The 27,326-nt window shown below is 37.0% G+C and overlaps 2 protein-coding genes across 2 annotated transcripts in view; both read right to left on the bottom strand.

Moving 5' to 3' along the window:
- LOC141900106 (inositol polyphosphate-5-phosphatase A-like) overlaps nucleotides 1-27,326 on the bottom strand; it is a 221,486-nt gene that overhangs the window by 142,750 nt on the left and 51,410 nt on the right. The window contains exon 5 of the mRNA XM_074786850.1: nucleotides 11,328-11,391. Coding sequence (XP_074642951.1) covers nucleotides 11,328-11,391 — 64 coding nt within the window. The remainder of the gene's footprint in view (nucleotides 1-11,327; nucleotides 11,392-27,326) is intronic.
- Nucleotides 16,166-19,398, bottom strand: LOC141900820 (uncharacterized). The gene is made up of 9 exons (XM_074787870.1): nucleotides 18,533-19,398; nucleotides 18,284-18,450; nucleotides 18,056-18,203; nucleotides 17,376-17,975; nucleotides 17,168-17,256; nucleotides 16,899-17,043; nucleotides 16,687-16,808; nucleotides 16,450-16,515; nucleotides 16,166-16,364 (listed from the first exon to the last, which is right to left on the bottom strand). Exons 2-9 carry the CDS (start codon nucleotides 18,310-18,312, stop codon nucleotides 16,166-16,168), a joined length of 1,398 nt encoding a protein of 465 aa, XP_074643971.1. The 5' UTR covers nucleotides 18,313-18,450; nucleotides 18,533-19,398.

Raw genomic sequence — 27,326 nt, forward strand, 5'->3', positions numbered from 1 at the left:
GTAATTGATCATGGTAACAAAATATGCCTTGGTACAAATATAATATAGCAATACTAAGTTATTGTATTATTCAACGCCCCCTGATGGCCACATACAAAAACCAATGACCTTGAAACTCACCAAAATCATAGAACACGTTATGGGCTACAACTTTCCAATTGAATATAGTAACACAATATGCTTAGGTATCAATTTAATGTGGAAAAAATTTTTCCCACCTACGAATGAGTACTGATGACACCAAGATGGCCGCCAATTGCGTCATAATTGGCTGATCAAAAATACCTGTCCCAGGTATAAAACATCCCTCTTTAAAGAATACCCATCAGCAATTGCAATGAGAAATGGCAAACCAGTAGGAAGCTACAGGACCTAGAATTCTGGCCAAAATTGACATTTTTGGGCACTAAAAAGGTCATAGGACGGCCATCTTGAGTCAGATCGACCCAATTTTCTTATGCTGATGGGCCTTTGGTAGATTCAAATATTAACGAAAGATCAAGGTAATTGATCAAAGCGTCTTCAAAATTTCCCACGAAAACTTCGAAAATGTTTAAAAAGTGCTGATTTTGGCAAACAACAATGGCTGCCAGTCGACCATCTTGAATCTGACAGGGGCAGTTTTTGGGCTGACGATGTATCTAGGGTTGATACATGTATAAACCAAATATCAAGACATTACCTTGAAGCGTGTTAAAAACATCCCAAAATAACTAAAGTCCCAAGTGGACTGAAAAAGAATTGTCGCAGGCGATAAAACAAAAATATTGAATTGTCGCGGGTGATAAAACCAAAATATTGAATTGTCGCGGGCGACACAACCAAACTAATGAATTGTCGCGGGCGATAAAACCAAACTATGAATTGTCGCGGGCGATAAAACAAAAATATTGAATTGTCGCGGGCGATAAAACCAAAATAATGAATTGTCTCGGGCGACAAAAACAAAATATTGAATTGTCACGTGCGACAAAACCAAAATAATGAATTGTCGCGGGCGACAAAAACAAAATAATGAATTGTTGCGGGCGATAAAACCAAAATAATGAATTGTCTCGTGCGACAAAACCAAAATAATGAATTGTCGCGGGCGACAAAACCAAAACATTGAATTGTCGCGGGCGATAAAACCAAATAATGAATTGTCGCGGGTGACAAAACCAAAATATTGAATTGTCACCGGCGACAAAACAAAAATAATGAATTGTCGCGGGCGATAAAACCAAAATAATGAATTTTCGCGGGCGATAAAACCACAATAATAAATTGTCGCGGGCGTTAAAACCAAAATAATGAATTGTCGCGGACGGCAAAAACAAAATATTGAATTTTCGTGTGCGATAAAACCAAACTATGAATTGTCGCGGGCGATAAAACAAAAATATTGAATTGTCGCGGGCGATAAAACCAAAATAATGAATTGTCTCGGGCGACAAAAACAAAATATTGAATTGTCACGTGCGACAAAACAAAAATAATGAATTGTCGCGGGCGATAAAACCAAAATAATGAATTTTCGCGGACGGCAAAAACAAAATATTGAATTGTTGCGTGCGACAAAACCAAAATAATGAATTGTCACGGGCGATAAAACCAAAATATTGAATTGTCGCGTGTGACAAAACCAAAATAATTAATTGTCGCGAAAAAAATCATTGTTTTCTCGCGTTATTTTAGTTTTGTCGTTTTGTCGTAATGTCGCCCTCATTTGCATATTCGTGTTTTTTTATCTCATCAGCCACCATACTAAAGCCTTAAGGTCGCGTAAAACTCGATAAACACTTCAAGCGACACAGCTAACGATCTCCTTTCCCCCACAGCGAACGCTTACTCCGAATGTCAAGTGTGAGTCCAGCATACGGATAGGAGTGTGTTATATACTTGTATTTAGTAAATACCTTGTGCATTTGACAATGATCGGTATGTACTGTAGGAAATATAGAGTATTGATAAATGGTTGAAGCCCGCGGCCGAATAAAGTAATATATTCTTTTATTTTGATACCTCGTCGACATAACAGCTTTTCTCCGCCATATCTCTTCGGCCTGTTTAGTTTAGGCCTACGATTCCCCGGTACACTAAAGATTTATCTTAGTAAATACACGGTTAATTCGGTAAAGAAAAATTGGTATTGTTAAACTAACTCCTTAAAACCCGCCGCTAAATCACTGGTAGTAATAAATTAATTTGTACTCGATTTGATTCTCATGATGAGGAGAAACTCGCAGCTCATCCCCGGAACGTCGATGTAGTAACACACGTCGATTCGTCGATGTTTACGGCTCGACAGTGCTTTTAAAATCTAAAGTAGTAAATTTCCAGTGTATCGGTAATATGATTTGATGAGGAAAATGGGCTATTGTTAAAATCACAGTTTTAAGACCGCGACTGAATGTGAAGTCTGCGGCAATAAATTAGTTCATTTATACTTGAATTGATAATCGAAGTGACAGTCGGCCAGCGGGTTGATTTCGGGATGACGACTCGAAAAACATGTCGCCCCATTGAATGGGGCTAAATTTTCGATGTTTACGGCCCGACAGCGCTTTTGTAACGATGATTCGTGAAAAAACACGCGGGCTATTTGTAGATCTCAGTGAGCTGAACGATATTATATGGATTGTATATGAAACAGCGGTAAGGTAACAAAGCCTATGTTCTTTTGGTAAAAATAGTGTGGAAGAAAATAATAATAATAATAATCACGCGGATATCAATAGGGTTTTCTGTGAAATAACAGAAAACCCTAATAATCACGCGGATATCAATAGGGTTTTCTGTGAAATAACAGAAAACCCTAAAAATTCAAGATGGAGGGAAACATGAAGAAACCTGTTAAGGTTTATATGATATTCATGCCACCCTCGTACACCCAATCACACTCTCTTTCACACTACATTCACACTGAAAATATTTAAGTGCTAGATGGCAGAGACTGGCAAGGTTAACGAAACATTAATTGAGAAGATACTGTTTGAGAGCACGTTTAAAAACTGGAGGGGATACTGATCCAATGATCTTCAGTGAGTAAGGTAAGTTATTCCAAGTTAAAGGGGCTGATACTTTTAATGAAAATTTCTTTCGATTGGTTCTAAATTGTTCTACTTTGAATGCATGACGGTTTCGAGTATGATGATGGTTAAAGTCGGAATTTAATGAAAAATAATCTGAAAACGAGTTAGGCAGTAGTGAATTCTTATATTTAAATATGAAAAAGCACAATTGAAATTTCGTCATTGCTCGAAAAGTAAGGATACCTAAGTTTTTGAAGATGGGGGCTGTATGGTCAAAGAAGGTAACCTTCGATATTACCCTGATCGCACGCTTTTGAAGTAGGATTATTGGCCTGATTCTCGATTCGTAGTTATTGCCCCATATAAAATTGCAGTATTGGAGATACGGGTAAACAAAACTATAGTATAAGGTTTTCATCACTAAAACTGGCAATCGTCTTTTAACTCTATTCAAGACACCAATACTACGAGAGATCTTTTTACAGACAAATGATATATGGTCAGACCACGTCAGTTTACTATCAATATATAAACCAAGAAATTTTGTGGAATGAACTTGCTTTATTGGGGCATTTCCAATTTTTATGGCACAAGGGGTACCCTTGAAATTTCCGAAAATCATAAAATAACATTTTTCAAGGTTAAGAGACAATTTATTAACTTGAAACCACATTCGAAGTTTGATGAGTTCATTGTTTATCAGTTGGAATATCTTCTTATGATCTTTTGAATAAGCGAAGCATGTTGTGTCATCTGCAAAAAGGGTGAAGTCAAGAATTTTTGAAGCATTGACACAATCATTTATGAATAATAGATATAGAAGAGGACCGAGAATAGAACCTTGGGGAACTCCGATAGTTATACCCCTTCTTGACGAGTTAATACCATTAAAACAAACAATTTGACCACGATCAGACAGGTAACTTTCGAACCATTTGAGAGGTAAACCCCGAATACCATAGTGATCTAATTTACCGAGCAGAATTGTGTGGTTGACCGTGTCGAATGCCTTCTTTAGGTCTAAGAAAATGCCTATGGCTGAATATTTTTTATCAAGGTATGATGTTAGGGTGTCTGTTACTTTGGCAAGAGCAAGTGCTGTGGAATGATTTGATCGAAAACCGAATTGATTTGAAGAAATAACGTTATGTTTATTGGGAAAGGAGGATAATCTGTGTAAGACCAGCTTTTCTAAAATCTTTGAAAATACCGGAAGAATAGAGATTGGACGATAATTATTGAAATTTTCAGAATCTCCTGATTTAAATAACGGGTAAACTTTGGCTTGTTTCATGTCAGACGGAACAATACCATTATAGAAGCTACAATTAAATATATGCGATAAAGGAGCATTTATTAGATCTATTGTGTCTTTAAGTAAAGATGAACTAATACCATCCAACCCTGCACTTTTTTTCAGATAAAAATGTCTAACTATAGATTCAATTTCACAAGGATTAGTAGGAAACATTAAGAAATTTTCGTTAGTACGATTTTTCAGGTAATATGTGTAGTTGTGACCAGGGAAATCAGGTATAGTCTCAGAAATTTGTGAGCCTATTTTAGAAAAGAAATCGTTAAACCCACACGCTATGCGATAGTCGCCTTTGAATTCCTGGTTATTTTGTTTAAGAACACTAGGTAAAATAGGAGAAGATGATTTACGAAGTATCTGGTTAATAAGTTTCCATTTAAGTTTCATATCAGTACCTATATCGGTAAACTTTTGAGAATAATAATCAGATTCAGCTTTTCTTAAGATTTTAGTAAGAATGTTTTTATAAGAATTGTAACTATTCTTGACATCCACGGATGTAGAACGAATTGATTTCTTATAAAGTCGGTTTTTGTGCTTAATGGAGTTAAATATCGCTGGAGTAATCCACGGCTTCTCGAGGCGTTGTCTATCATTTAGTTAGGTCGGGAGAAGGGGAAAAGCTTCATTAAACGCAAGATTAATTTTATTTGAAAAATTATGGTAGGACTGATCAACTTCTGAGCATGAATAAATATCATTCCAATCAGTGCTTAATAGGAGTCTACGATACTTGGATATATTTTTAGCACAGTAAGAACGCTTCATATTTTGTCTGTTATTTGAACAATTTAAAATCTTCTTGCACATTGTAAAAACAGGATAATGATCCGATAAATCAGTACAAATAATCCCGGACGTATGATTAACATTTAAATCATTAGTAAAGATATTATCAATAACAGTGGATGTGTTCGTGGTTACTCTGGTAGGCTTATCAATCAATGGAAAAAAAGATGATGAAACCAGAGTATCCACGAACACCTCAGTATTTCTGTGCTCATCAAATTTGGATAAATCTATATTATAGTCACCGATAAGGTAACACCGTTTGTTTTCGCGATTGATATTTACAAGTAGTTTTTCAAACTCTTCAACAAAGGGATCGAGCCTTCCTCCTGGGGGTCTATAAATTACTCCCATAATGATATTGGAGCGTTTTCCCATATCAATCTCGATAAAAAGAGATTCGAATTTAAGAGAACTTGGTGCGATATCGTTGCGGGTTTTATATTTCAATGAGTTCTTGATGTAAAGAGCTACTCCACCACCCTGGGTTTCGATCCTGGAATTGAATGCGCTTGAATAACCAGGGATATTATACATTATACTATTATCATGGTCATCATTTGTCCATGTCTCTGTGAATCCTAGAACAGAAAATTTATCGGCCGAATAGTAGAGAAAATCCGTTATTTTATCAAAATTTGAATTGAAACTCCTGGCATTATGTGAAAAAAAAGATAAATTATCTCCACTTGAGAGCAATTCATTTTCGTCGTAATAACGACAGGTATTATTGCCTGATATATCAACCATAGAATAAATGTTCTAGTCGAGTGAACACATTAATGTCAACATTGACCCGAGTCGGGACACTCTTTCAAGAGTCTTATTCATCATCGCCATCTGATTCCACATTTGGTTTTTTCGCTAATTTTTCCGCACTGGGTGGAGAGGTCACCGATCTATTCTTTCTTTTGTTATTTGATGGCGTAGACGTAATGTCAGGTTTAAGAACAGATTCAAAGTTACTGGAAAGTGCCGACTTTCCTAAATCATTAAGATGCACCCCGCGACTATCACTGACGTTGTAATACCTATCTCGAATGTTGCCTGTAGGTTTGATGATCACATCATTATTTATATAAATCATATTTTGCTTAACACAAAACGCCTCCATATATCTATTTACGAAACCAACCGCTGCATTATACTCTTTTACAGTAGGAGATGACCCCTTTTTAGGTATGATGCTTGATACGCAAATTTTCGATTTCGGGAAATGCTCCTGAACTTTCGCTAACCCAATGGTGAAGTTCATTTTAACACTGTCAACATCGGATCTATGACGATTAATGTCGTTAGTTCCGAGATGGACCACGACACTTTCAACAGAATCGGGATGGGCAATATTTGAGCTAACTTTCGAGAGTAGTTGGTCGATGTATTCAACAGTTGCTCCTGACTGATGAATTACTTTTCCATCGGGGTATTGAAAATCCCGCATGTTTGAGTCTCCAAGAATGACAACTTTCGTGCCGGATGGTTGATCAATTGGCTGGTCAATTGAGTGGTCGATTTTAGTACTGTCACTCACTGCCCGATCTACTCCACCCGCAGGTGCAGAGATCGGCTGTGACATTTTACCACAATCTCGCGCTTTATGGTTTAAACTACCACACCGGTAACACTCGACTGGTTTTGATCTGAGCTGGCATTCATATGCATTATGATCACCTAGGCAAAACTGACAGCAAAAGCCCGTACCGAAAATCCTGATATTGAAACCGTTGATTTTTGTGTATGTCAGAATAACCTCAATGACGTTTTTTAACTTAAGATACCTAGTCCGAGTATATATGCTAGTACCTTTAATTCGTCCCATTTTAAATGATCCTTCAGCATATTCTCCATATTTGGAAACAAAGTTGATAATCGTTTGATCTGACATTTCTATCGGCGCGTCAACTATTTTCAACGCCATGTAGTTCTCACTTGCATCAACCAGATTAATGACGTTATCGTTTATTGTCAGACCCAAATGTTGAATCCGATTCTTTGTCTCTAAATCCTTAGCCGTTATTATACATAGTTTTGAAGTGATCTGGATAGATAATATACAGTTACTCACATTATCTAGTATTTGAGCTAACGCCTCGAATACTTGCTGGTGCGAAGGTTTCATTCCATCTAACTCAAATTTGAGTGATTTATCCCTATTTTATCCACTCATTTTTTCATTCAATGATACGACTGATCAGTCCCGAAATGAATATCCGTATATAACGATGAAGAATCAAATTGTAACGATTGAAATTACAAGTATGACTTTAACGATTGAAATTACAAGTATAACTTGGACGATCGTACGTACGTGACAGCTATTCCGCCATCTTGAATCAAAAAAAATTGTATGTTATACCTACAAAAACCACTAATTATAAGTGGCAGGAGAGGGTAAATTAATTACAATTAATTACAAAATACTGGCAGTGAAAGGGTTAAAATCCTAGTCTTTACATTCAAATCCCTAAACGGTCTTGCATCACAATATCTACAGTCACTTGTGCAATATAAATCATCAGAGTTTTAAGATCTAACAATCAATCCCTGCTAGTTATTCCCCGTGTTAGTCTTGTCTCAGCCAGGCATAGAGCCTTCGCCTACTCTGCCCTAGTACTCTGGAATAATTTACCTAGTCCGATTAAATCTAGTCGATGTTGTTAAATCTAATCTCAAAACCCATTTGTTCATCAAAGCTTTGAAATTAAACCAGTTTAGTTTTCTCTGTTTTATGTTCGCTTCTTTTATATGATGTAATGCAAATGAGCATGCATACTTTATATGGATTTCAGGCTGAACAAATTATTATGATTATTGTTTTTATATTATTATCATTATTACATGGCTGTGACAATAAACTACTGCTTTGTGAAGTTTCGATACCCTATATACAATGGTTTGGAAGTTAGGAGGATTCAATGAGTTAATTTCATTCAGATGCAAATCATCTGGAACGCACAGGACTCAACATTAAAGCTGCCAGCAGGTTAAAGGTTAAAGCGTCTTCAAAATATCCCTTGAAAACTTAAAATGTGTAAAACGTGCTGATTTTGGCGAACAACAATAACTACCAGTCGGCCATCTTGAGTCTGATCAGACCAGTTTTTGGGCTGAAGATGTGTCTTGGGTAGATTCATGTATAAACCAAATATCAAGACATTACCTTGAAGCGTCTTCACAACTACCCAAAATAACTGGACAAATGGTCGGACGACAGACGAAAAGTGAACAAAATAGCCCGCTTGGGACTTAATTAGTGGGCTAAAAATGACATTTTGTACTGGTATATGTGTGAGTTAACTATTGAATGAGATCATAATAAGCATTATGACTAATTAAGCACTACTTGATTTTTAACTCAACTAACTTGAAGTCATTCAATTTAGTAAAAAGTTGTCATCTTTCAGATTTGTCGCATGGGCCTGAAGACAATACTTGAAAAGAAACCACATTGGTACCTATGGACTAAAGGGCTATGCTTATTCGACTGAATTCCATTACGTGCCAGATTGAAACAAACTACTTTCTTATGATTATTGTCACGATTGGAAAAGTCGCAGGAAGGGGACTATGAAAGCACCCTATCTTTGGTATCCTCAAAGCCATTTTGACTAAGCATGATACATCAGTAAGCTAACATTTTTGGTAGTAGTATTAATAGATCCAAGTATCCAGGATACGTGTTGACCCCTTAGTTGCACTCCTTCAAAATAGTTGTATGTTATTAAATTATTATTTCGATGAAATCTTTGTACGCTTCTTCCCAGTGTGACATCTAAACCAGCAAGGCAGACCCCCATCATCGCTACTTTGCAGCTATATTCATTATTATCATCTTTTTCCCATTTCCACACCATTTTTGTTTTAAGTGCATAGGCTTTCTTGCCTGACCGCTGTTGCTGACACAATCTGTATATCCTTCAGCTCACATCAATCTACAGGTACTCCATCAGAATTTTGAGAAGTCAACGTTATTAAAGCACTGTTAAGCCGTTAACATGGTCCCGTTCAATGATTCGCCATGTTCTGTTTTCTTCCTGACATCTCTTTCTACTTTTTCAAGAAGAGCTATTTCCCTCTCTACGCCACATTCAATTCAAAGTCAATTTTATGAATTTATCGCTCGTAATTGCTAGGGGGTCCGAAACCAAGAGTATGCGAATCTGTTCTTCTCTGAATAAGCCTGGGATGCTTATACTCGGGGATCACACGGAAGCTTATGATTAATCAATCACATGATAGTTTGGGTTTCCCCGGGGAAGTTTTAAGTAACCTGCTCTAAGAGTCGCTCACTTTAAACTTCCCTGGGGAAGCCCAAACTATAACGTGACTGATTGATCAACTGCATCTAGGTGATTCGGGTATACCCAGGCTTACTTGGAGGAGATAATGCAACGCATTAGTATGGCATTACATTTAGACAATTCAGTTTCAGCGAGAATAGAAACAAACAAAAAGCATCAGGTTATTATTGATGGTCTAAATGTGTTTGGTTGATTCTAACACGCAGTTGACTCAGGTAATTGGAAGGCCCTTGCCGTTGGTGCTTACCATTGCCGTTGGTGCTAGGTCCGAGACCAACACCAAAGCAATTCATAATCTATTGAATGTTCTATTGCTTAATGAGGACACCATGGGTAAGTTTGGTTACAAAGCTGAATCGCATTGCACATTTACACAGGGGTTGCATAAAAGGTTCGAATCTGTCAATGCAATACATATGTATTCAAATTTTCTACAATTCCCATCATTCTGAACAGAATGGTGCGGGTTTGTAGAAACCTGTTACACTTATTGCTGTTTTCTGTGACATCAGATAACAACAGATAGCGGACATAAATTCTTTTACTTTTATGTATTGTATCTTTTTGTACTCAAGAAAATCTGGAATTCTCGGCCGGAGATCTCAAATCCAGAGAAATCAAACAAGTGCCTAAAAGGGCACTATGGCCAGCCTGTCGTCTTTTCACAAATGATGAACTCTGTGGGTTATATTAGGCAAAATACATCCCCCGCTCAGAGTCAATAATTATATTTTACACAGTACATTCTATTTTCATGAATAGTATAGATGGGGAACTGGCAGGAACATATACCTCAGATCAATCTTTTCTTTTTTTGAATACAAAAAAGGATTGAAATGGATTTTCTGAAATTAGTTCAATGAAGTAAAATTGAATTGGTTTTGATAGTTTTTGCAGAATAAAATCTGATTGAATTTGCAGTTCGAGCATATGGCTAATTAGCATATCAAGGTCATCCATCCGATTCGAGAAAAAGCTATTTTCCCCACACTTTGCATAATTGTCAATGATATTTCCGTAGAGCATTTAAAAATATTCCACTCAAAAATCAAATCAACTAAACACTTCATATATATCGATCTTGAAATACTATTTTTGCGACTGAGCCATTCATAGAGGAGTCTTTGCTTACTGACTGGCTATATAGAATTGATATTTTTGCATTCAGATTTTCCCACAAAAGCTCATGTAAAATTTAAGGACCTTTTCAAAATTCAGCTCCCTAAGATTTACAAAATGGAAAATGCTTTGATGAATGATTTGCATGAATATATGCTCAGTTGCACAGTCAGGGCCTTAGCTGTGGAAACCATGTCATTCAAATTCGATCCATTTGTATAGTAATAGGCTCAGCCTACAGCCGACCTAAAAAAAAGCGACTAGGAAAATATGCAATTGCCTCAATTATGACTTCCACTCAAATTTTCTGAAAATTCCATCTAAACTTGGCACCATTTTTTTAATAATAAATTAATCATAACTTCAACTCTTTAATTTTCATTCTAGATTAATATTCTATATACAATTGGAACAACAGCTGGTGTCATAAGTATGACTAAATATGAATTGATCTTTTGACTGTTGTATTGACGCCATTTAAAATGTATTGAGTACGATTTCTATAGAATTGTGTCAGATACTTCCAGAATTGTGAATTATACCATCATCGATGGTTCTGATGGGATAGCCAGTTCCCCATTATCAAATATCAAGACTATGAGTTAAAATTTGTAACTTTGATAGACTCCTTCCTGTAAAAACCCTTTACCATCTACAAATCAGGACTGATGACACTAAGATGGCCATTGATTGCATGATAATTGACCTATTGGGAAACCCATCTGTAATGTTGAAGATCACTTTCCAAAGTATACCCACCAATAATTTCAATGAAAAATCAAAACCTACCTATAAAATCATACATTTGTACATTCTTCACCGACTCATGAATGAAATAAAGATTTCCAAGAGCCTGAAAAGAAAAGAATTTCATATTATAGGGGAGTGTCTAATGAGAAAATCATAAGACTAGAATGAGGCAAAGCCTCGGATACCCCCGGCCTGAAATTCACCACCATGTGAAGTTACAGGGTTTGTGGTAAATGCGTTAGAAATGTAATGGCCACAATTATTTTATAATAATGATATTGGAGAACATGTGTACCAAGTGTAAAAAATTGATCAATAGTTGCAGCCTTTAGGCTGTTTCCCCTGATGGCCATAATTTGAATCAGTCCACAATTGCGGCCTCTAGGCGGTTTAAAAAAAATGGATCAACAATTGCAGCCTTTAGGCTATAGAGTTCATTTTAAATGTCGGCCCCCTGGTGGTCATTATTCGAATCAATCCAATCTCAAATAGGATTCGGGGCCAAGTGATACCCTACTTGTGTACCAAGTTAACAACAATTGCGGCCTCTAGGCCGTTAATGTCGTTTTTCATCTTGGCCCCCATGTGGCAATAATTTGAATTGAATCAACCCAATTTTGAGAAGGCCTCTGTCCCAAGTGATATCATACTTGTGTACCAAGTTTGAAATGATTCGGTCAACAATTGCAGCCTTTAGGCCGGGGGCATAAAAATTTGTGTAAAACAGAACTGAGTACAGTCAGTGCCTATTAATAGTACAGAATGATGGGTTCAGTCAATGGTCCATACTTGAACTCAATTTTCAATAAGGGGTAGACATCTCACCTACCAAAATTCTTACACCTAGTATGATGAAAATGCATCAATAATTGCATTGCAGGCCTTATACCTTCATGACGCAATAGAAGAAGAATGATCCAGTATTCAAAGTTTTACAGAAAGATTTACATTGTAACGATGCAGGTATATAAACTGCCTATTTTTGTAACTTGCTCATACAGTTGCTCATGAGCATTTTTTGGGTTTTGTAAGTTGCTCACATCTACTGAGGTGAGCCAGTGTATGGTTTTTGAAAGTTGCTCACATTTACTGAGGTGAGCCAGTGTAGGGTTTTTGAAAGTTGCTCACATCTACTGAAAGAGTTTTTCAAGTTGCTCATACATTCTTAAAATGATTAAATAGGCCTATCAAGCTACCAAATCTTAAACTTAACTACACCAACTATTCAACTATCTATAACATTGTATAGACTAATTTTACTCTAAAATACAGATGTCTCTAATTTGCTTTAGACTAATTTAGCCTACTTACTTACTCTTAAAGCTCACTCCCTAATTAGCCGTAAGTCCCTATCAAATTTCCCCTAATTGCCTTAAGACTGATGTCACCCTAAAATATAAATTTCATTAATTTGCCTCTACACTAGTATACTGACTAGTATACAGTTTACTTTAAACAATCAGGTGATAATATGTATAAAAGCCTTGCTTCAGTGTGGTATATCAGTCGGAAAACTTATTTTGTCATGGACACGTATATATTTAATTATCATTGATGGATACCGCTACGCAACGTGCAGTTAACCGCATTGTAAAAGGTGTAAATTCGTATGTGAAGGACACATCCATGGATGCTGGAGCTTTTTTTTTTTTACACAGATAAAATAACCAAACAAAAAACACTAGGAATTGTTGGATCGCCATTAATGCGCGCAGCGTTCGAGGAGAACAAGGACATTATTGCGGAGTCTATTGCCAATGGATTAACTTCAGTGACGGTAATACCTCCAGGGGAATGTATAACTGCTCTAGTTGTGGAGTTTAAGTTACCTAACATAATGATCGACTATGGGAAACCACTGTCCCGATTACCACTGACAGATTTACGGGTGATAATTTCAACTGTGGTGTTAATATCCAAATTGATGGACAATCCAAATGCTGAAAAATTGCCTCGATGGGGAAATGAGAGTAAAAGAACGCCATGGTGGCCAGCGGATTGCAAGTGGCTAAATCCGAGATGTGACAAAAGAGATGCATCAGAAAAAAAGGGAGAATCAGCAGCAAATGTGTGTCGCAGAATAATCACTGCGGCATATAGATATCATAACGTATTGAGTCTTACTGGTAAGTCTATTAAATTTTATGATTTATGATAACTAGCAGGCCATTACCATCAACAAACACAGGGAACCTCCCTGAACAGACAGGCCACCATCATCATAAAACATAATTTTAATCTTATTTCATTTCTTATTTATGCAGGTGATGAGAATGGTCTTAGCAATGAAGTCACCTCTGCTACAACCGTTGATGCTGCATATATAAACAGTACATATGCAATCCCCAGTGACCCCGCTACTCTGTTAAGTATGTAATAAAAATCATTTGCTAAAATTAAATAACATCTATTTGATAATCATATATTGCAGTATCTTGTATATTGCAACCTCTACAATTATAGTTTAATACTTTTTTGTACTTTTATACTTCAGTTGAAGACTTCCCAACCAGCACCAGTAATGAGACGTATATTTTGCCTCTTAATTCGACATCCGAAGCCACTGAAATTGATAACTTGGATATTGGTAGTAAGTATATAAGTAATATGCATTATTAATGCTATTAGTGAATTCATGTACCCATTATTGTGTATATTTTACATTCACAAAATAATTTAGATTGTTTCTATTTTTCCGATTCATATTTGATATTTTTGCCAGTAGGTTTTGCTTGTAGATAATTTTGTACCTATTTCCATTTTCAGATGTTTCTAAAATCATAGAGGCAGTGAATAATGCAAGTGATTTAATGAACTTGAATTTTTCATCCTTACTGGTGGAAAGTGTTGGTAAGTCTTATTTTGATTTTAAATTGATAATGAAATGTCACAAAACAGCTTCCCTTGAATGATTGTTCTATTCAGTAATTATTCTGTTATTTAAATAGAAAATAGATATAGTGAAGAGAAACAAGCTGATGGTTCGCTACATACTCCGAATACTACTATGATTTGTGACAATATTCAGAACCATGCACATTCGGACAGTATTCCTGCAGGTAAATTGAAATTATATCCTTTTAAGAGGGATGAGATAATCAGAAAGAAAACAAGAAATTTGCAGTTTATGTGTTTGCTCATATTTTTCATTTCTTTTTCAAACAGATGTGACTAGAGATTTGTCCAACAGCACTCAGAATGTTGCACCAGTCCGCCAAAGTCGTGCCCGAAAGGTTACCAAAAGAATGGAGGAATGGAAGAAAATGGAAGGGAAACGTCGACGAATTGTTTAATTCTAATTGTCAGACATGTAAATATTCAAAATTCGATGTATATGAGTATTTTAAACTTTTTGATCAATATAGTTATTGCTTGCTTACAAATGATTGCTTTCTTTCCTTATCAGCATATAAACACACACCATGGTAGGGTCCCTACAGATCATTCTACAATCATTCTAGAATTCAAGGACTTTTGAAGGATAAAATTTCAAATTTGAACGAGTGTCTGCATCACTTTCATATCCAAATTACGGTCCTAAAACGGTACTGCTTATCTTGGTAAACCAGTAATTTGGTGGTTGTAAAAGCAAATTTTTATCTTTTACCCTACTACACTTGATTTCTAACTGTCTAATTGAGTAAAAAAATCCTAGTTCCAACAGTACCGATTTAGGAATAGTGTATCTCTTCTGTTCAACTACAAACGTAAACAAAAATGTACAGAAATGAACTTAAAATTCGCTGATTGAACATTTTGCAAAACGTTTATCATAAGTTTTCGGAAGCCAATCCTTAAGGTCTGGATCCTGAAGCCAGTTATCATTAAATGCAGTTTCCCCGTGGCATTTTGAAGAATATGATAGTGTAGATGTGTAACGAATAAAGCCTGATGTATTCGAGTGATACATAATTACTGTCTCAACTAAGAGTGAAGCAACACTTTAAACCCTTGAAAATACTGATTGATTAAAATAACAGACCCGCTAATCAGTACTAATTTCCCAACCAGGCAGTCTTAATTAAATAATGCTGAACAATTCTGAACATAGTTCTTTTGTCCAAGAGATACAATGAGAACCACAGCAGACACTATGTATTAATCATACTACAATTAGCTGGTGAAAGACTGTGTGTATGGGGCCTATGACTACTAACTAGGCCTAATCTTGGAAAACACTTGTAACCTAAACATTTTCTCATTGCCAATTTCTCAAAATTCAAGGAGTTTTCAAGGACTTTAGGGCATTTTGCTCCAATTAAAGGATATTCAAGGACCTTGAAAAACATTTTTGGTTTAGAGGAGTTTTCAAGGAATCAAGGACCTGTAGGGACCCTGCATGGTGTAATCAGTGTAGAATATAACACTGTAGAACAATACTTGGTCCGTGGACAAATATGCATCAAGTGATAACATAGAGACATAATCTTGAAGAAACACTCTACGGTATTCATGTTGCAGCGACAATTCATAAAAAAAATATTGCTTGTGTTTGATCAGTTTCATTTTCTGAGCGTGTCAAAAAAAGTTTGTCAGTAAAAAATTAAAATGCGCATCCCGCATGCAGAAATGTTTTCGTTTTTTTTCACTATTTGAATTTGGATTAAGGCTTGTCACTTTTCCAAAAAGGGCTGATGAGAAACAACGGTATTTCTTCATATGGCCTAATCCCACAATAATGATTAAGAATAAGTCAGAAATGTTTCCTTTGAGCTAATGTCTTATTCGATTTCAAGTTTACAAAAATATTCCATGTTTAATTAATTATATTATTTACAGAAAGAAATTTGTGGCAAAATACAGAACAATTCAGGTAGGCATAGTGAAACCTGGTAAATGTGTTATGATACAATACATATTTCAGATTCAATTTTTTTTTACAACTTTACATTTTTATCCTGATTTTTAAGGACCAGAAATAGTGCTACATGCCGAACAAAGTTTTCTGGCTTCATGTAAGCAAGTTGACTTTTCAGGCGAATAAGTCCCGAATTAGCTTTTTCATTCAGTTGTGAATTAATATTGGAAAGATCCACATTGCTGCAGTAAGTGTCTAGTTTATAGCCAGCACAACACCTACAAAATGGAAAAAAATTTGATACATATATACATGACGAGTAGATGAGGTGATGAAAGATATAATTCACGAGATAATACATACCCTGTATGATTTACCCAATGCATTCTGTCCACACAAAATATAGTGTTCTTGAAAAATTCTGGTTCTCTGTAATTAGAATAATTAATGGACTTACTTCAATAACAATCAACCTCGGTTAATCGCTATCACTTGGGACTGAGCTCTTTAGTATCGATAACAGGTAATCCGTTATCTATGAATTACTTAATATTTCTATGATCAAATATAAGTGCACGGGCCAATTGCCTAAATGCTTACCTATTAAGAGCATATTGATGCAGCTTGCATGCATTATCATGCACGATCATAGACGGTGGCCTGGTGAATCTTGTCTTAAATATTGAAAATGGAAATCGTGGCGATTCATGAGACTCCATGGCCTATAATACAATATACAAACGAATTAACAGATACAGGGTAAGAGGTAATTGCTTTTAAAAAGAATAATTCGATTGAATGAGTATATTCACCTGAAATCCATAGCAGATTCCATGCGGACAAAACACAGTAAAAATCCCTGGTGTAAGAACCCTGTGGCGTTTTGACATCTTATTACAGGCATCATCCCGGCACATGTCATTATCCTTCTTATCATCCATTACATATGCTGCATCACTAAAAAAACATATCTGCCCTTATATATCACATTGACAAATGAAAAACATGTTGAACTGAAATTACATTAATAATACCATTACTTTATCAATAAATCTTCCTAATCACAGAAAGTATTCATTACCTGTGGTGTTTAGGTAAACTCGGGAAAAATGACAAACTCTTGAAAAGATTTTCGTATGGAGCTGGTGTGTATATATAATCCTTGTTGCACTGCAATCAAAAGTAAATCAGACCATAAGCTCATCAGGCATTATCTAAAATATGTATTTACGATGTAACGAAAACTTCTCACATTTTCTCTAAATTATCATCCATTAAAAATTCATTACCTTAAAACAAGCTTGTATTTTCTTCAGAAGTTCTCTTATCAAATCAATGTAGTCATTATACAGGTTACCATCTGATAAACTCTGACTGATAAACTCAATCAGTATAGGTGCATCTATCAGTAGCTGATTAAGTATCTCTGAATTCTTACTATCAAATGTTTCAGTTATCTCGGACAGCGCGTGATCCAACATATCTATGACGCGATCCAAATCATTGGTCTGTAGAAGAGCACATGCTGGACCGTTGGCACTGATTGCTTGAAGGAATTTTGTCTCGGATGATTTACAATTTAATGAGTTTGAAGCGGACACTATATTTTTGAGCGGGTTAAGGTGTTCATATTTGCTGATTTGCAGAATTAAATCCTGCTTTTCTTCTGGTGTCAGTGGTAAAGGAGATCTTGGTTCTACGTGAGTTTTCGACGAAACCTTCGGCCCCCAGGCATATTGTGAAAGTAATTTTCTCGCTTTGTTGTCTGGTACAAACACTCTATCTTGTGTGCCTGAAATCCTCGTGCCTGCGTTATGAAAATTCATCAACTGTATCGACTTGAGAAAATCTTTTCTAAAACCCAAATCAACACCGTCGCAAACAATAACCTAGAAAAGAAAACCTTTATTACATATATTTCCAGGAACCCTACTGTCAAGTTGGTATTTTCAATCAGTCAATAATTTACCTGAGGATGTTTTCCACACCAAACGCATAGGAATTTTCTAGCCCAATCAAAATCTAGCAGATGCATCAGACCATTCCATGCACGCTGAAGCGTATGGAGAGGAATAATAGGAATCTTGGAAAGCGTTCGTGATGATCTTGTCAAAGCTCTTAAAAATAAATTCAAATTAGACTAATCCCTAAATTAGAAATCATTGAGTTGTAGTATAAAGTATCTAAAACAGCAAACCTGTGGAATGTTGAGAGGGCACCTTCCATCTACCATCAAATGCATGTATTTAAACAGCATGCAGTAATCTACAAGGTCTTTGTTGTTGATATTCAGGATACCATCTGTATTTCCATCGTAGAATTGTTTACATTGACAAACTTTTTCTTTGGTCGGACGGAAATATACTAGAAAAAATTGAAATGGTTAAAGTTAATCACTTACAAGTAGAAGAGATTAAAACACGTTTCTATAATAGAAAATTCATACTTGAAAACTTGGTGAAAACTCCATTTAGAAACTGTCCATCAAGTGACCCGAGCTCAGTGTGAATGGTACATGTACCACTTTCCAATTCATTAAAACAGGATCACGTTCATCCCAAACATTTCCATGCTCACATGTACCACCAGTCTTTGTCGGAATAAGATTCGATGGAAATGGCATTCCCCTGCTGCGTTGACCAAGAACAGTTGCAATTTGATCACTACAGGGATATGACACATTTTCTGTTATTAATTTACGAGTGATTACTTCTGATTCATTAGTGAAGTCCTCTATTTGAGTTTCTGGATATGGAATAGATTCACTGTGACACCAATCACGATAGCGAGAAATGTGATCGCAATGACTATTAAATCTGCATTCCTCGCATATTAATTTCTTCAAACGTGGTTGCCAACGGATAACACTTGTCTTATCATCCAGAGTCACACTGACAACTAGAGGAGAAACTGACAACTGATTAACAATGCAAACATCCACGGGATCACTGATATTCTGCACATCATAAAGCTTATTAACGGCATACGCATGAATGCAATACTGATTTTCTTCGCGTTTCATGAAAGTCGATACAGTTTCACCCTCGACTGCCCTTTTAAGAGAAAGAAGTCGATTTCTGCTGAGGTGTGCATTCTTACAGCTACATGTTAACACTTTAAATCCCTCTCCAACACAGAAAAACTGTAAACTATACAAAACAACATGCACATCTTTCAGAATAGTTCCTTGATCATTGCTATCGGCTACAATATACGTTTGGCCGTTTATGTTCCAATGGCGATGAGTCTTCTTCAGTTCACCTACATAATACACGTGCAGACCCAATTCCAAGTCAACTGCAAGAACGGTGTCAATATGCCTATAAGAAAATATAGAACGGATATGAGAAATATATTCATTTTTCAATAGATGTGAAACCTTTCATTTAATCACAAACATATTATTTTAAAGGAAATTTTTTCATTATAGACAAGTAAGAAGTATTTTTTATCTTTAGGGTAGACACTGAGCAACTTTCATGAGCAGCTCCCATAAAATTAAAATACCTGAGCAAGTAAATGAGCGGCGTGCATAAATGGCCTACCCACCTGACCTGAGCAAGTATACATGAAAAGCAACTAGTTTCTAGTGTAATTAAGGCCATTACGGCATTAGGCCTATATATAAAATGCTGTGCTTAGAGGCTCATTTAGCTACATAGCAGGCAAGGATTCACAACGAAAAATAACTTACTGGAGAGATGTCGCAATAATTACGTCGCTGCTTGACGACGACGGTGTGTTTGTCGTTCGTTGACGTTGTTGTTGCCGACCATTTTTTTTGAGAACTGCGACTGTGGTTCTACGTTTTTTTGGTTTTGGATTACCAGCACTATCTCCGACTCCGGTGCCAGCGATCATATCATTGTATGATCGCCGAGGCATTCTAAGAAAATCTATCTATGGATATAACCTTTCTGCGTGAGTAGTAGTGCAACGACTTCGAACTTTCTGCTCGGATATTGTCTGATTAAACGTAAGCCGGCAGCGCCCAGTGACACAATTCAATTCAATAAAGATTTATTGCAACCAGGTTACGGAAATAGGTTTGAATCCCGCATGCAACAAATATTTTTCCTGCAACGTGCGCGTAGCGTATGATTGTAAAAATCATAATCATACAATAAAACTTTATTTATCAGATTAATTTTGCAATAAAACTTTCGAGTAAAAGTCAATGAAGTACAGGCTCGCACAAACTGATACCGTCTACGCCTACGGCACGTCTTTCGCGAATTGCTTTCTACTCGATGATGAGCAGTGTTGACTGCTCACCCAATGAGCAGTGTTGACTGCTCACCCAGGTCCGCGAGCCGAGCGATCTGCCGTGCCTGAGCAGTTTACAGTGCTCAGCATGAGCAGAAAGCAATTCTTAGAAATGCTCATGCGCAACTCATGTGAGCAACTTACAAAAAGCACTGAATTTTATAGCTCAACGATGTAACAAGTTTTAAAATAGTTAACATGGCTATGTGGCGATAATGTTTATTTTCTGTTAATATATCCTTACATGAAAAGACAAGTCCATTTTAGCTGCCCCATAGATCACACTACATGAAAAAATGCATTAAGAATTGGTGTAGGTATCAAGCTGGAAAGAAATCTAAGATGGATAGCAACCCTGGCAGCCATACTTGAACTCAATTTTCAATAAGGGGTAGACATCTCACAAATTTCTTACACGTAGTATCTTGAAAATGCATCAATAATTGCAGGCCGTTTCGTGCTAGAAATTCAAGATGGCTGACCTGACGGCCATCTTTAAAAGCCGATGACCTCTATATACAATAGGCATGGACAGCTTACCTACCCTGATCCTCACACCAAATTTTGCGGAAATCCATCAAGAATTGTGGGCTTCATTGTGCAAACAAAAAATTCAAGATGGCCACCACAATGGCAGCCATATTTGATCACCAATGCCTTTTTTCACAATTGGGGTGGACATCTCGCCAGACCCAATCTTCAAGCTAATTTTCAAAAAGATTCATCGCAAATTACAGGCGAATAACTGTGTCGAATTCAATTCAATTCCAGAGGTCCTGGCTTAGGCCTATGCAATAGGAGTCAATTAAGATTCGACTTTTTGAAGAACCAGCACAGATACCTATTCAAATCACATGTAATTCAAAAATTCAGTGCTTCTTAGTTTGATGTCCCTGTTTTCATCGCGCACATGGTTTATATTATTGATTATTGTTTACAGTGAATGTCTTCAACAGCTGATACAACCGCACCACCATCCGTCAATCATCTTAATTGATTCATATACTAAAATGCTCACTATAAAAAAACTATGCGGTGAATCAATCCAGAATTTTTCAGTAGAATGTCAGTTACTAGGTACCTTTCTTTAAAGGTTTATTTGTTGTATGTCATTAACAATCAGTTATATAATACTTTATTCATATACTCAAGCAAGATCAGTCAAATAAGCCAGCGATAACACAAAACAGACCATGGTTTTCCCAGTTAAGAGCGTCTCTCCACATAAATTAGAGGGACTATAATGGACCATTTGTTGACAAACGTGAAACTAATATGGCTACAGTCGAAATTAAAACTAGTTACTGACGAAAATATGGAAATAAACAACTATATCATGGAATAGGCCTATGTTAAGTGCTATTTCAAAAATGTATGTGTGGCACTATTTTAAGCGCGGACTAATACTGTTTTACTTCTAGACAGGGGTGGCGCTAATTAAAAGTTTCAATTTTTTTATTTCAGCAATATCTAATTAACCAAATAACAAAAATTCACCATATATGAACTCAACCTTCTATGTTTCATATTTAAACGACTGTGAAAGTTACAGACACGTACATGGCGTAAAACGGACGTAATCGTTTGACGTGACGGATTTCACGATAACAATAGGACGAGGTGTTCTACGTACCGTTGTCCTAAAAAGATTCGGATTTGCCCCTGTCTCATACACATTGCACCACCATGCGTCCACCCTATCGCATTTTGGATCATAAGGTATCTTAGAAACAGCCGGATCAGAGTGGAATTTTCTCACCTCTTTTTCATAACATTAAAATTTCTTCTGGCTGAAGAATAGTTGTCAATACTTTCTACGGGATTTGAAGCATGTATTTAAGCGCATTAGTATAGCCACGACAAGCAGGGTCTACACTAGAAAAATACAAGAGGGCCATATTCTCAAGGGCATTTTCATAATGAAGTATTTTCCACAATCAACATACGCTGTAGAAATCATGTTCAAAAACTTAACACGGAGGGAGTCGTCTTTCCTAAGTCCCTCTAACAGTCCCTCAGCTGCCTATAAACAACTCTCTGTCACGCATTTTGGCTTCATGACCTCGGGAGTCATGCAGACAAACCAGTTTCTGACCAGATGCTGCTTTACAGATAATCTCTGGTTTAACAATACAGGAGAGAAAGTTCCTAACTAAGTCAGTTATCATGTCATATAAAACGTGTATCATTGGCTTATTCATTTCCAGCGTCATTACATATTTCTTTAGAAATGGGAGTACAGACTCATAGAAATATGCGTACAAGACCGTTTCCTTAGACTTAATTACGATCTTCTCGTAAATTCATTGCTTGCGGTTTTTACCAGCCTCTGTTAATCCTTTAGATGACAGTTTCAGCAAGATGCTTTTGATGTGATCTCGAGCCTCAGTAGACACACCATGATCCTTATAAATCTCATCAATGATGATAGATAAAGCACTTTGTCATTCTTGTACAAAAAAGAGTAATAAAACACGGTATAAGCATCCTTCAAGTGCAAAAACGAAAGTGTAGCATCATAGGCAGAAAGGCATCGATGGTCAACGAATCTGTGTGGCATCTGAAATGTAATACCAAGCGAGTTACATATCTCTTCGAGTGCGACTACGAGATCAGTTGAGAAGTTGAAATCATTGTACAGGTCATTGTATAAGTTTTCCAGATACCTTTCAAATGGTTTACACAGTTTGTGACTTGCATTATGAGCATGATGACAAGTGTCGCCATCAATATCAATTAAATGTGGAGCCATGTTGCTGCGAATTCTCTTTTCCACACCGGTTTTGGAACCACGCATAACACTACAACTGTCCATCAATATGGAAATAACATAACACCAGGGAAGTTCACGTTTCACAAATGCATTCGTAATACAGTCATAAACAGTCTGGGAATTGACGGTCGACATTGAAATGAATTCAAGATGTTCCACGAGAACTTGCTTTCTCTCTAGCGAAAGGTAGGCCACAAGTAAAGCCAGTACACAAGAATGATTGGAGCTGATGGCTTCATCAATGTTTAAGGAAAACGGCACTACAGCTAGCTTATCTTTTAACTGGTTTTCAAAAGTTTTCGCAATACCATACTTCATCTTATAAGATGAACTTGTTCGATCAACTGACAATGATGATAATGCAGTCTTGTCAGCTGCCATGCCTTTAGACAGTTCTATTAAAGCAGGTGATGCTGTGAACGGCAGTGAATGTTCAGCCATAAACCCGAGTAACATGGATTCCATGTTACTAACCCTGTCTTCTACTGGTACATTTCGTTTTGGTGGGTCTCGCAAGACAGTCTGTTGCTTGCCAAACATCTGATGAAGACCATAAGTAGTTTTATCAGACTGGCCACTGGAAGTCCCTGAAAAGTTAAAATCTAATATTTTTAGACTTACTTTAAAAACCTGGATATATTAGGCTGAGGGATTCAATGTACGCTATAGGACTGCACCTGCCCAGTAAAACAGTATCCAACTTAAAGTTGGAACTAAAAAAAAATTGGGCATAGGCTCCGGCGCGCCCACGCCATTTTCATTCATCCCCCTTTCCCCCATGCACGCCTACCGCAATTGCTGAAATAACGTGCCCCAACCCAAAATTGAAAATGCATGCAAAAAAGAAAAAAATCCACTCACCTTCACATGGTGCAGCAAAAAATAATTATTAGGCCCAAACCTTTAGGCCTCCCATAAGCTTCTACTACAGAAAAAATAATAGCAAAAAGATTTACAAACCTGGGAGAACGTAATTAGACGAAATATCTTTGACGTTTTTCCGATGTTTATTCGACGCGACGTGGTCTGTCAGTGCAGGTTTTCCCCTGGTATCATACTTTAACACAGCATCACAGGCCGTGCAATACACTTTCCCCGGAGCTTGAATTTTTCTTATGTATTTAACGAGAAACTCTCCACCTACGTCAGCCTGCAGACAGGCCCACCTCCAGCCATTCGCGAGTGATTTTTCGGATTCAAGCCTGTCACTCGTGCCGGCACGGCGAATGAGAATGTCACCTCACATTTTACTACTAGCGTATTGTTATTTCAATTTACCAATCGAAGACGGAAGGCATGCTTGGCACGCTTATTCTTCAAGCGCTCTCATTCATGAGATGAGCGATATCATTGGCTGACAACCATGAGCTTTAGGCCAATCACAATAACTGTTTCGAATAGACACAGCTTGGACAGCGGAACGACGAATTTAAAGGGGAGGAAGCACGTCGTTCGCGTTCATTATCTGTGAGGGGATATAGGTTCATCGATATTCCATCAACCAACCACCCCCCCATGTTTTCTCATCGGATTTGGACGAATTGCAAAACTGATATTTTTTGAAGAGGAGAAACGCAGAAAAAATCCGCAGATCCGCGGACCTCTCACATGTAGGCCTATGCAAATTAACAAATTGATTTGCATTAACCTGGCAACCTGTAGCTCGTACGTCTTTCTTTCAAGACATCTTGGTGTTTCTTGCTTGAAACATGCTTGTCAAGTGCAAATCGCCCTCTTCCACCATGGTTTATTTCGGATTGACACCATAAAAAAAGGCTTTACCTAATGTATCAAGTTACCGAATGAATTGAACAAAAGGGACATTGTCAACAATTTTCTCCAACCAGTCCCATCTCCAGGGGTTTTTAATTCCCCTGTCTACTGTAGGCCTATGTGGGTCCCCGCCGTATTGTTCCCCAGGATAAGCAGTTTCAAAACCATCCACTTATTTTCATGAAAATCAATGTAAAATTATATAAGCTGTATTGCACTAACGGAGCATCTCAAAATTTCAATAATTGCGTCAATTGGAATAACTGTCTAATTCTTTCTCAACCCCCCCCCATCCCCCCTTTGGTTAGACACATGCCAAAGTTGGAACTATTGATTTTCTAATAAGAGACAACAGACTAAGATAAGACATTCTCACCAGTGTATTTCAATCAAAACTTTTAGTTGAAAAATAAAATAGCTAATAAAATAAAAACCCACTATCTACAGTTTAAAAGAATTTAAAAACAAGAATTTATTTATTTAATCTAAAATATATAGAATACACGGCGTTTCGATCTCACCCTAGAGATCATCGTCAGGTGTGAGATTTTTTATCTTATTATCCGTTCACCACATTTGAGTGTGGTTATCGTTCTATAAAATAGCTAAATTACAGTTGAAAAACCTATTAACCCATAAGCACTCAGGAATTGCACTATGTAATGTGTCAATTACTCCTCAGAAAATTCAAGGTAAAATCGAAGTTCATCGCGATACCGAATAGCTCCTTTGCTGTTCATTTCCATGCATCACAAGTTCGTGTTATTTTGTAGTAAATAGTCAAGGCTTTCACATGATGTAGGATTTGATGAGGCGGGCCACAAAAATCGTGTCCTCTTGGCCCCCCCGAAATTCATCCCAGCTTACTTGGATTTAAAGTGAGCGCTCAGATGTGTCATGTTCGAAATACTCGAGAAAATGAAATAGGAGGATGTTGATTCCTGTTTGGTATTTTGAGGACTAAGGTGTGTAGTTTATCGTAAGCTATTGGGTTCGAATCCCACTATAACCGTTTTCGCACAGCATACAAAAAAGTGCCAGGGTGGATTCCGGCAGCTTGAGGAGTAATAGGCAGGGCGGATATGGGCGGCTTGAGTGCTAATGGGTTAAAATCTAATGGACTTTATAAAAACTAGGGGTCCAGGGACACCATGCCCACTTGGGAAGTGGTTCCAAATGCTCAACATTCTAACAATTTCAATATTCAACGCCCCCTGGTGACCATATACAGAATCCAATGACCTTGAAACTCACCACAATCATAGAACATGTCAGCAGCTACAACTTTGTAATTGATTGTGATAACAAAATATGCCTCGTTACCACTTGAATATGGAAATACTAAGTTATTCTACTATTCAACGCCCCCTGGTGACCATATTCAAAACCCAATGACCTTGAAACTCACCACAATCATAGAACATGTCACGAACTATAACTTTGTAATTGATCATGGTAACAAAATATGCCTAGGTACCAATATAATAAGGAAATACTAAGTTATTCTACTATTCAACGCCCCCTGGTGACCATATAGAATAACTAATGGCCTTAAAACTTGCCACAATCATAGATGATGTCATGAGCTACAACTTTGCAATTGATTGTGGTTACAAAATATGCATTGATACGAATATAATATAGAAATACTAAGATATTGCATTATTCAACGCCCCCTGGTGGCCGTATACAGAAACCAATGACCATGAAACTCACCACAATCATAGAACACGTTATGAGCTACAACTTTCTAAATGATTGTGGTAACAAAATACGCTTAGGTATCAATATAATGTGGAAAAACTTTTTCCCACTTACAAATGAGTACTGCTGACACCAAGATGGCCGCCAATTGCGTCATAATTGGCTGATGAAAAATACCTGGCTCAGGTATAAAACATCCCTTTCCAAAGAATACCCATCACAAATTGCAATGAGAAATGATAAACCAGTAGGAAACTACAGGACTCAGAATTTGGGCCAAAATTAACATTTTTGGGCTCTAAAAAGGTCATAGGGCGACCATCTTGAGTCCGATCGACCCACTTTTTGTTATGCTGATGGGCCCTGGGGGAATTCACATATATCCGAAAGATCAAGGTAATTGATCAAAGCGTCTTCAAAATTTCCCTCAAAATGTTCAAAAATGTGTAAAAAGTGCTGATTTTGGCGAACAACAATGGCTGCCAGTCGGCTATCTTGAATCTGACAGGGCCAGTTTTTGGGCTGAAGATGTGTCTAGGGTAGATACATGTGTAACCCAAATATCAACACATTACCTTGAAGCGTCTTCAAAACTTCCCAAAATAACTGGATTCCGTCTACGGACGGACGGACGGACGGACGGACGAACGGACGGACGACGGACGAAAAGTGAACACGATAGCCCGCTGGGACTAAAGTCCCAAGTGGGCTAAAAATAAAATAT

This window comes from Tubulanus polymorphus, chromosome 2 (assembly GCF_964204645.1).
Source record: "Tubulanus polymorphus chromosome 2, tnTubPoly1.2, whole genome shotgun sequence".
Taxonomy (NCBI): Eukaryota; Metazoa; Nemertea; class Palaeonemertea; order Tubulaniformes; family Tubulanidae; genus Tubulanus; species Tubulanus polymorphus.

Bases quoted from the DNA above. Each gene is read 5' to 3' on its own strand.
- LOC141900820 (XM_074787870.1), bottom strand. From the start codon at position 18,312: ATGGAAGGTGCCCTCTCAACATTCCACAG. The intron at 17,976-18,055 runs GTAAATTATTGA...TTTCTTTTCTAG, and splicing joins GGTGTGGAAAACATCCTCAG to GTTATTGTTTGCGACGGTGT. The intron at 17,257-17,375 runs GTAATGAATTTT...TTTTGATTGCAG, and splicing joins AAATACAAGCTTGTTTTAAG to TGCAACAAGGATTATATATA.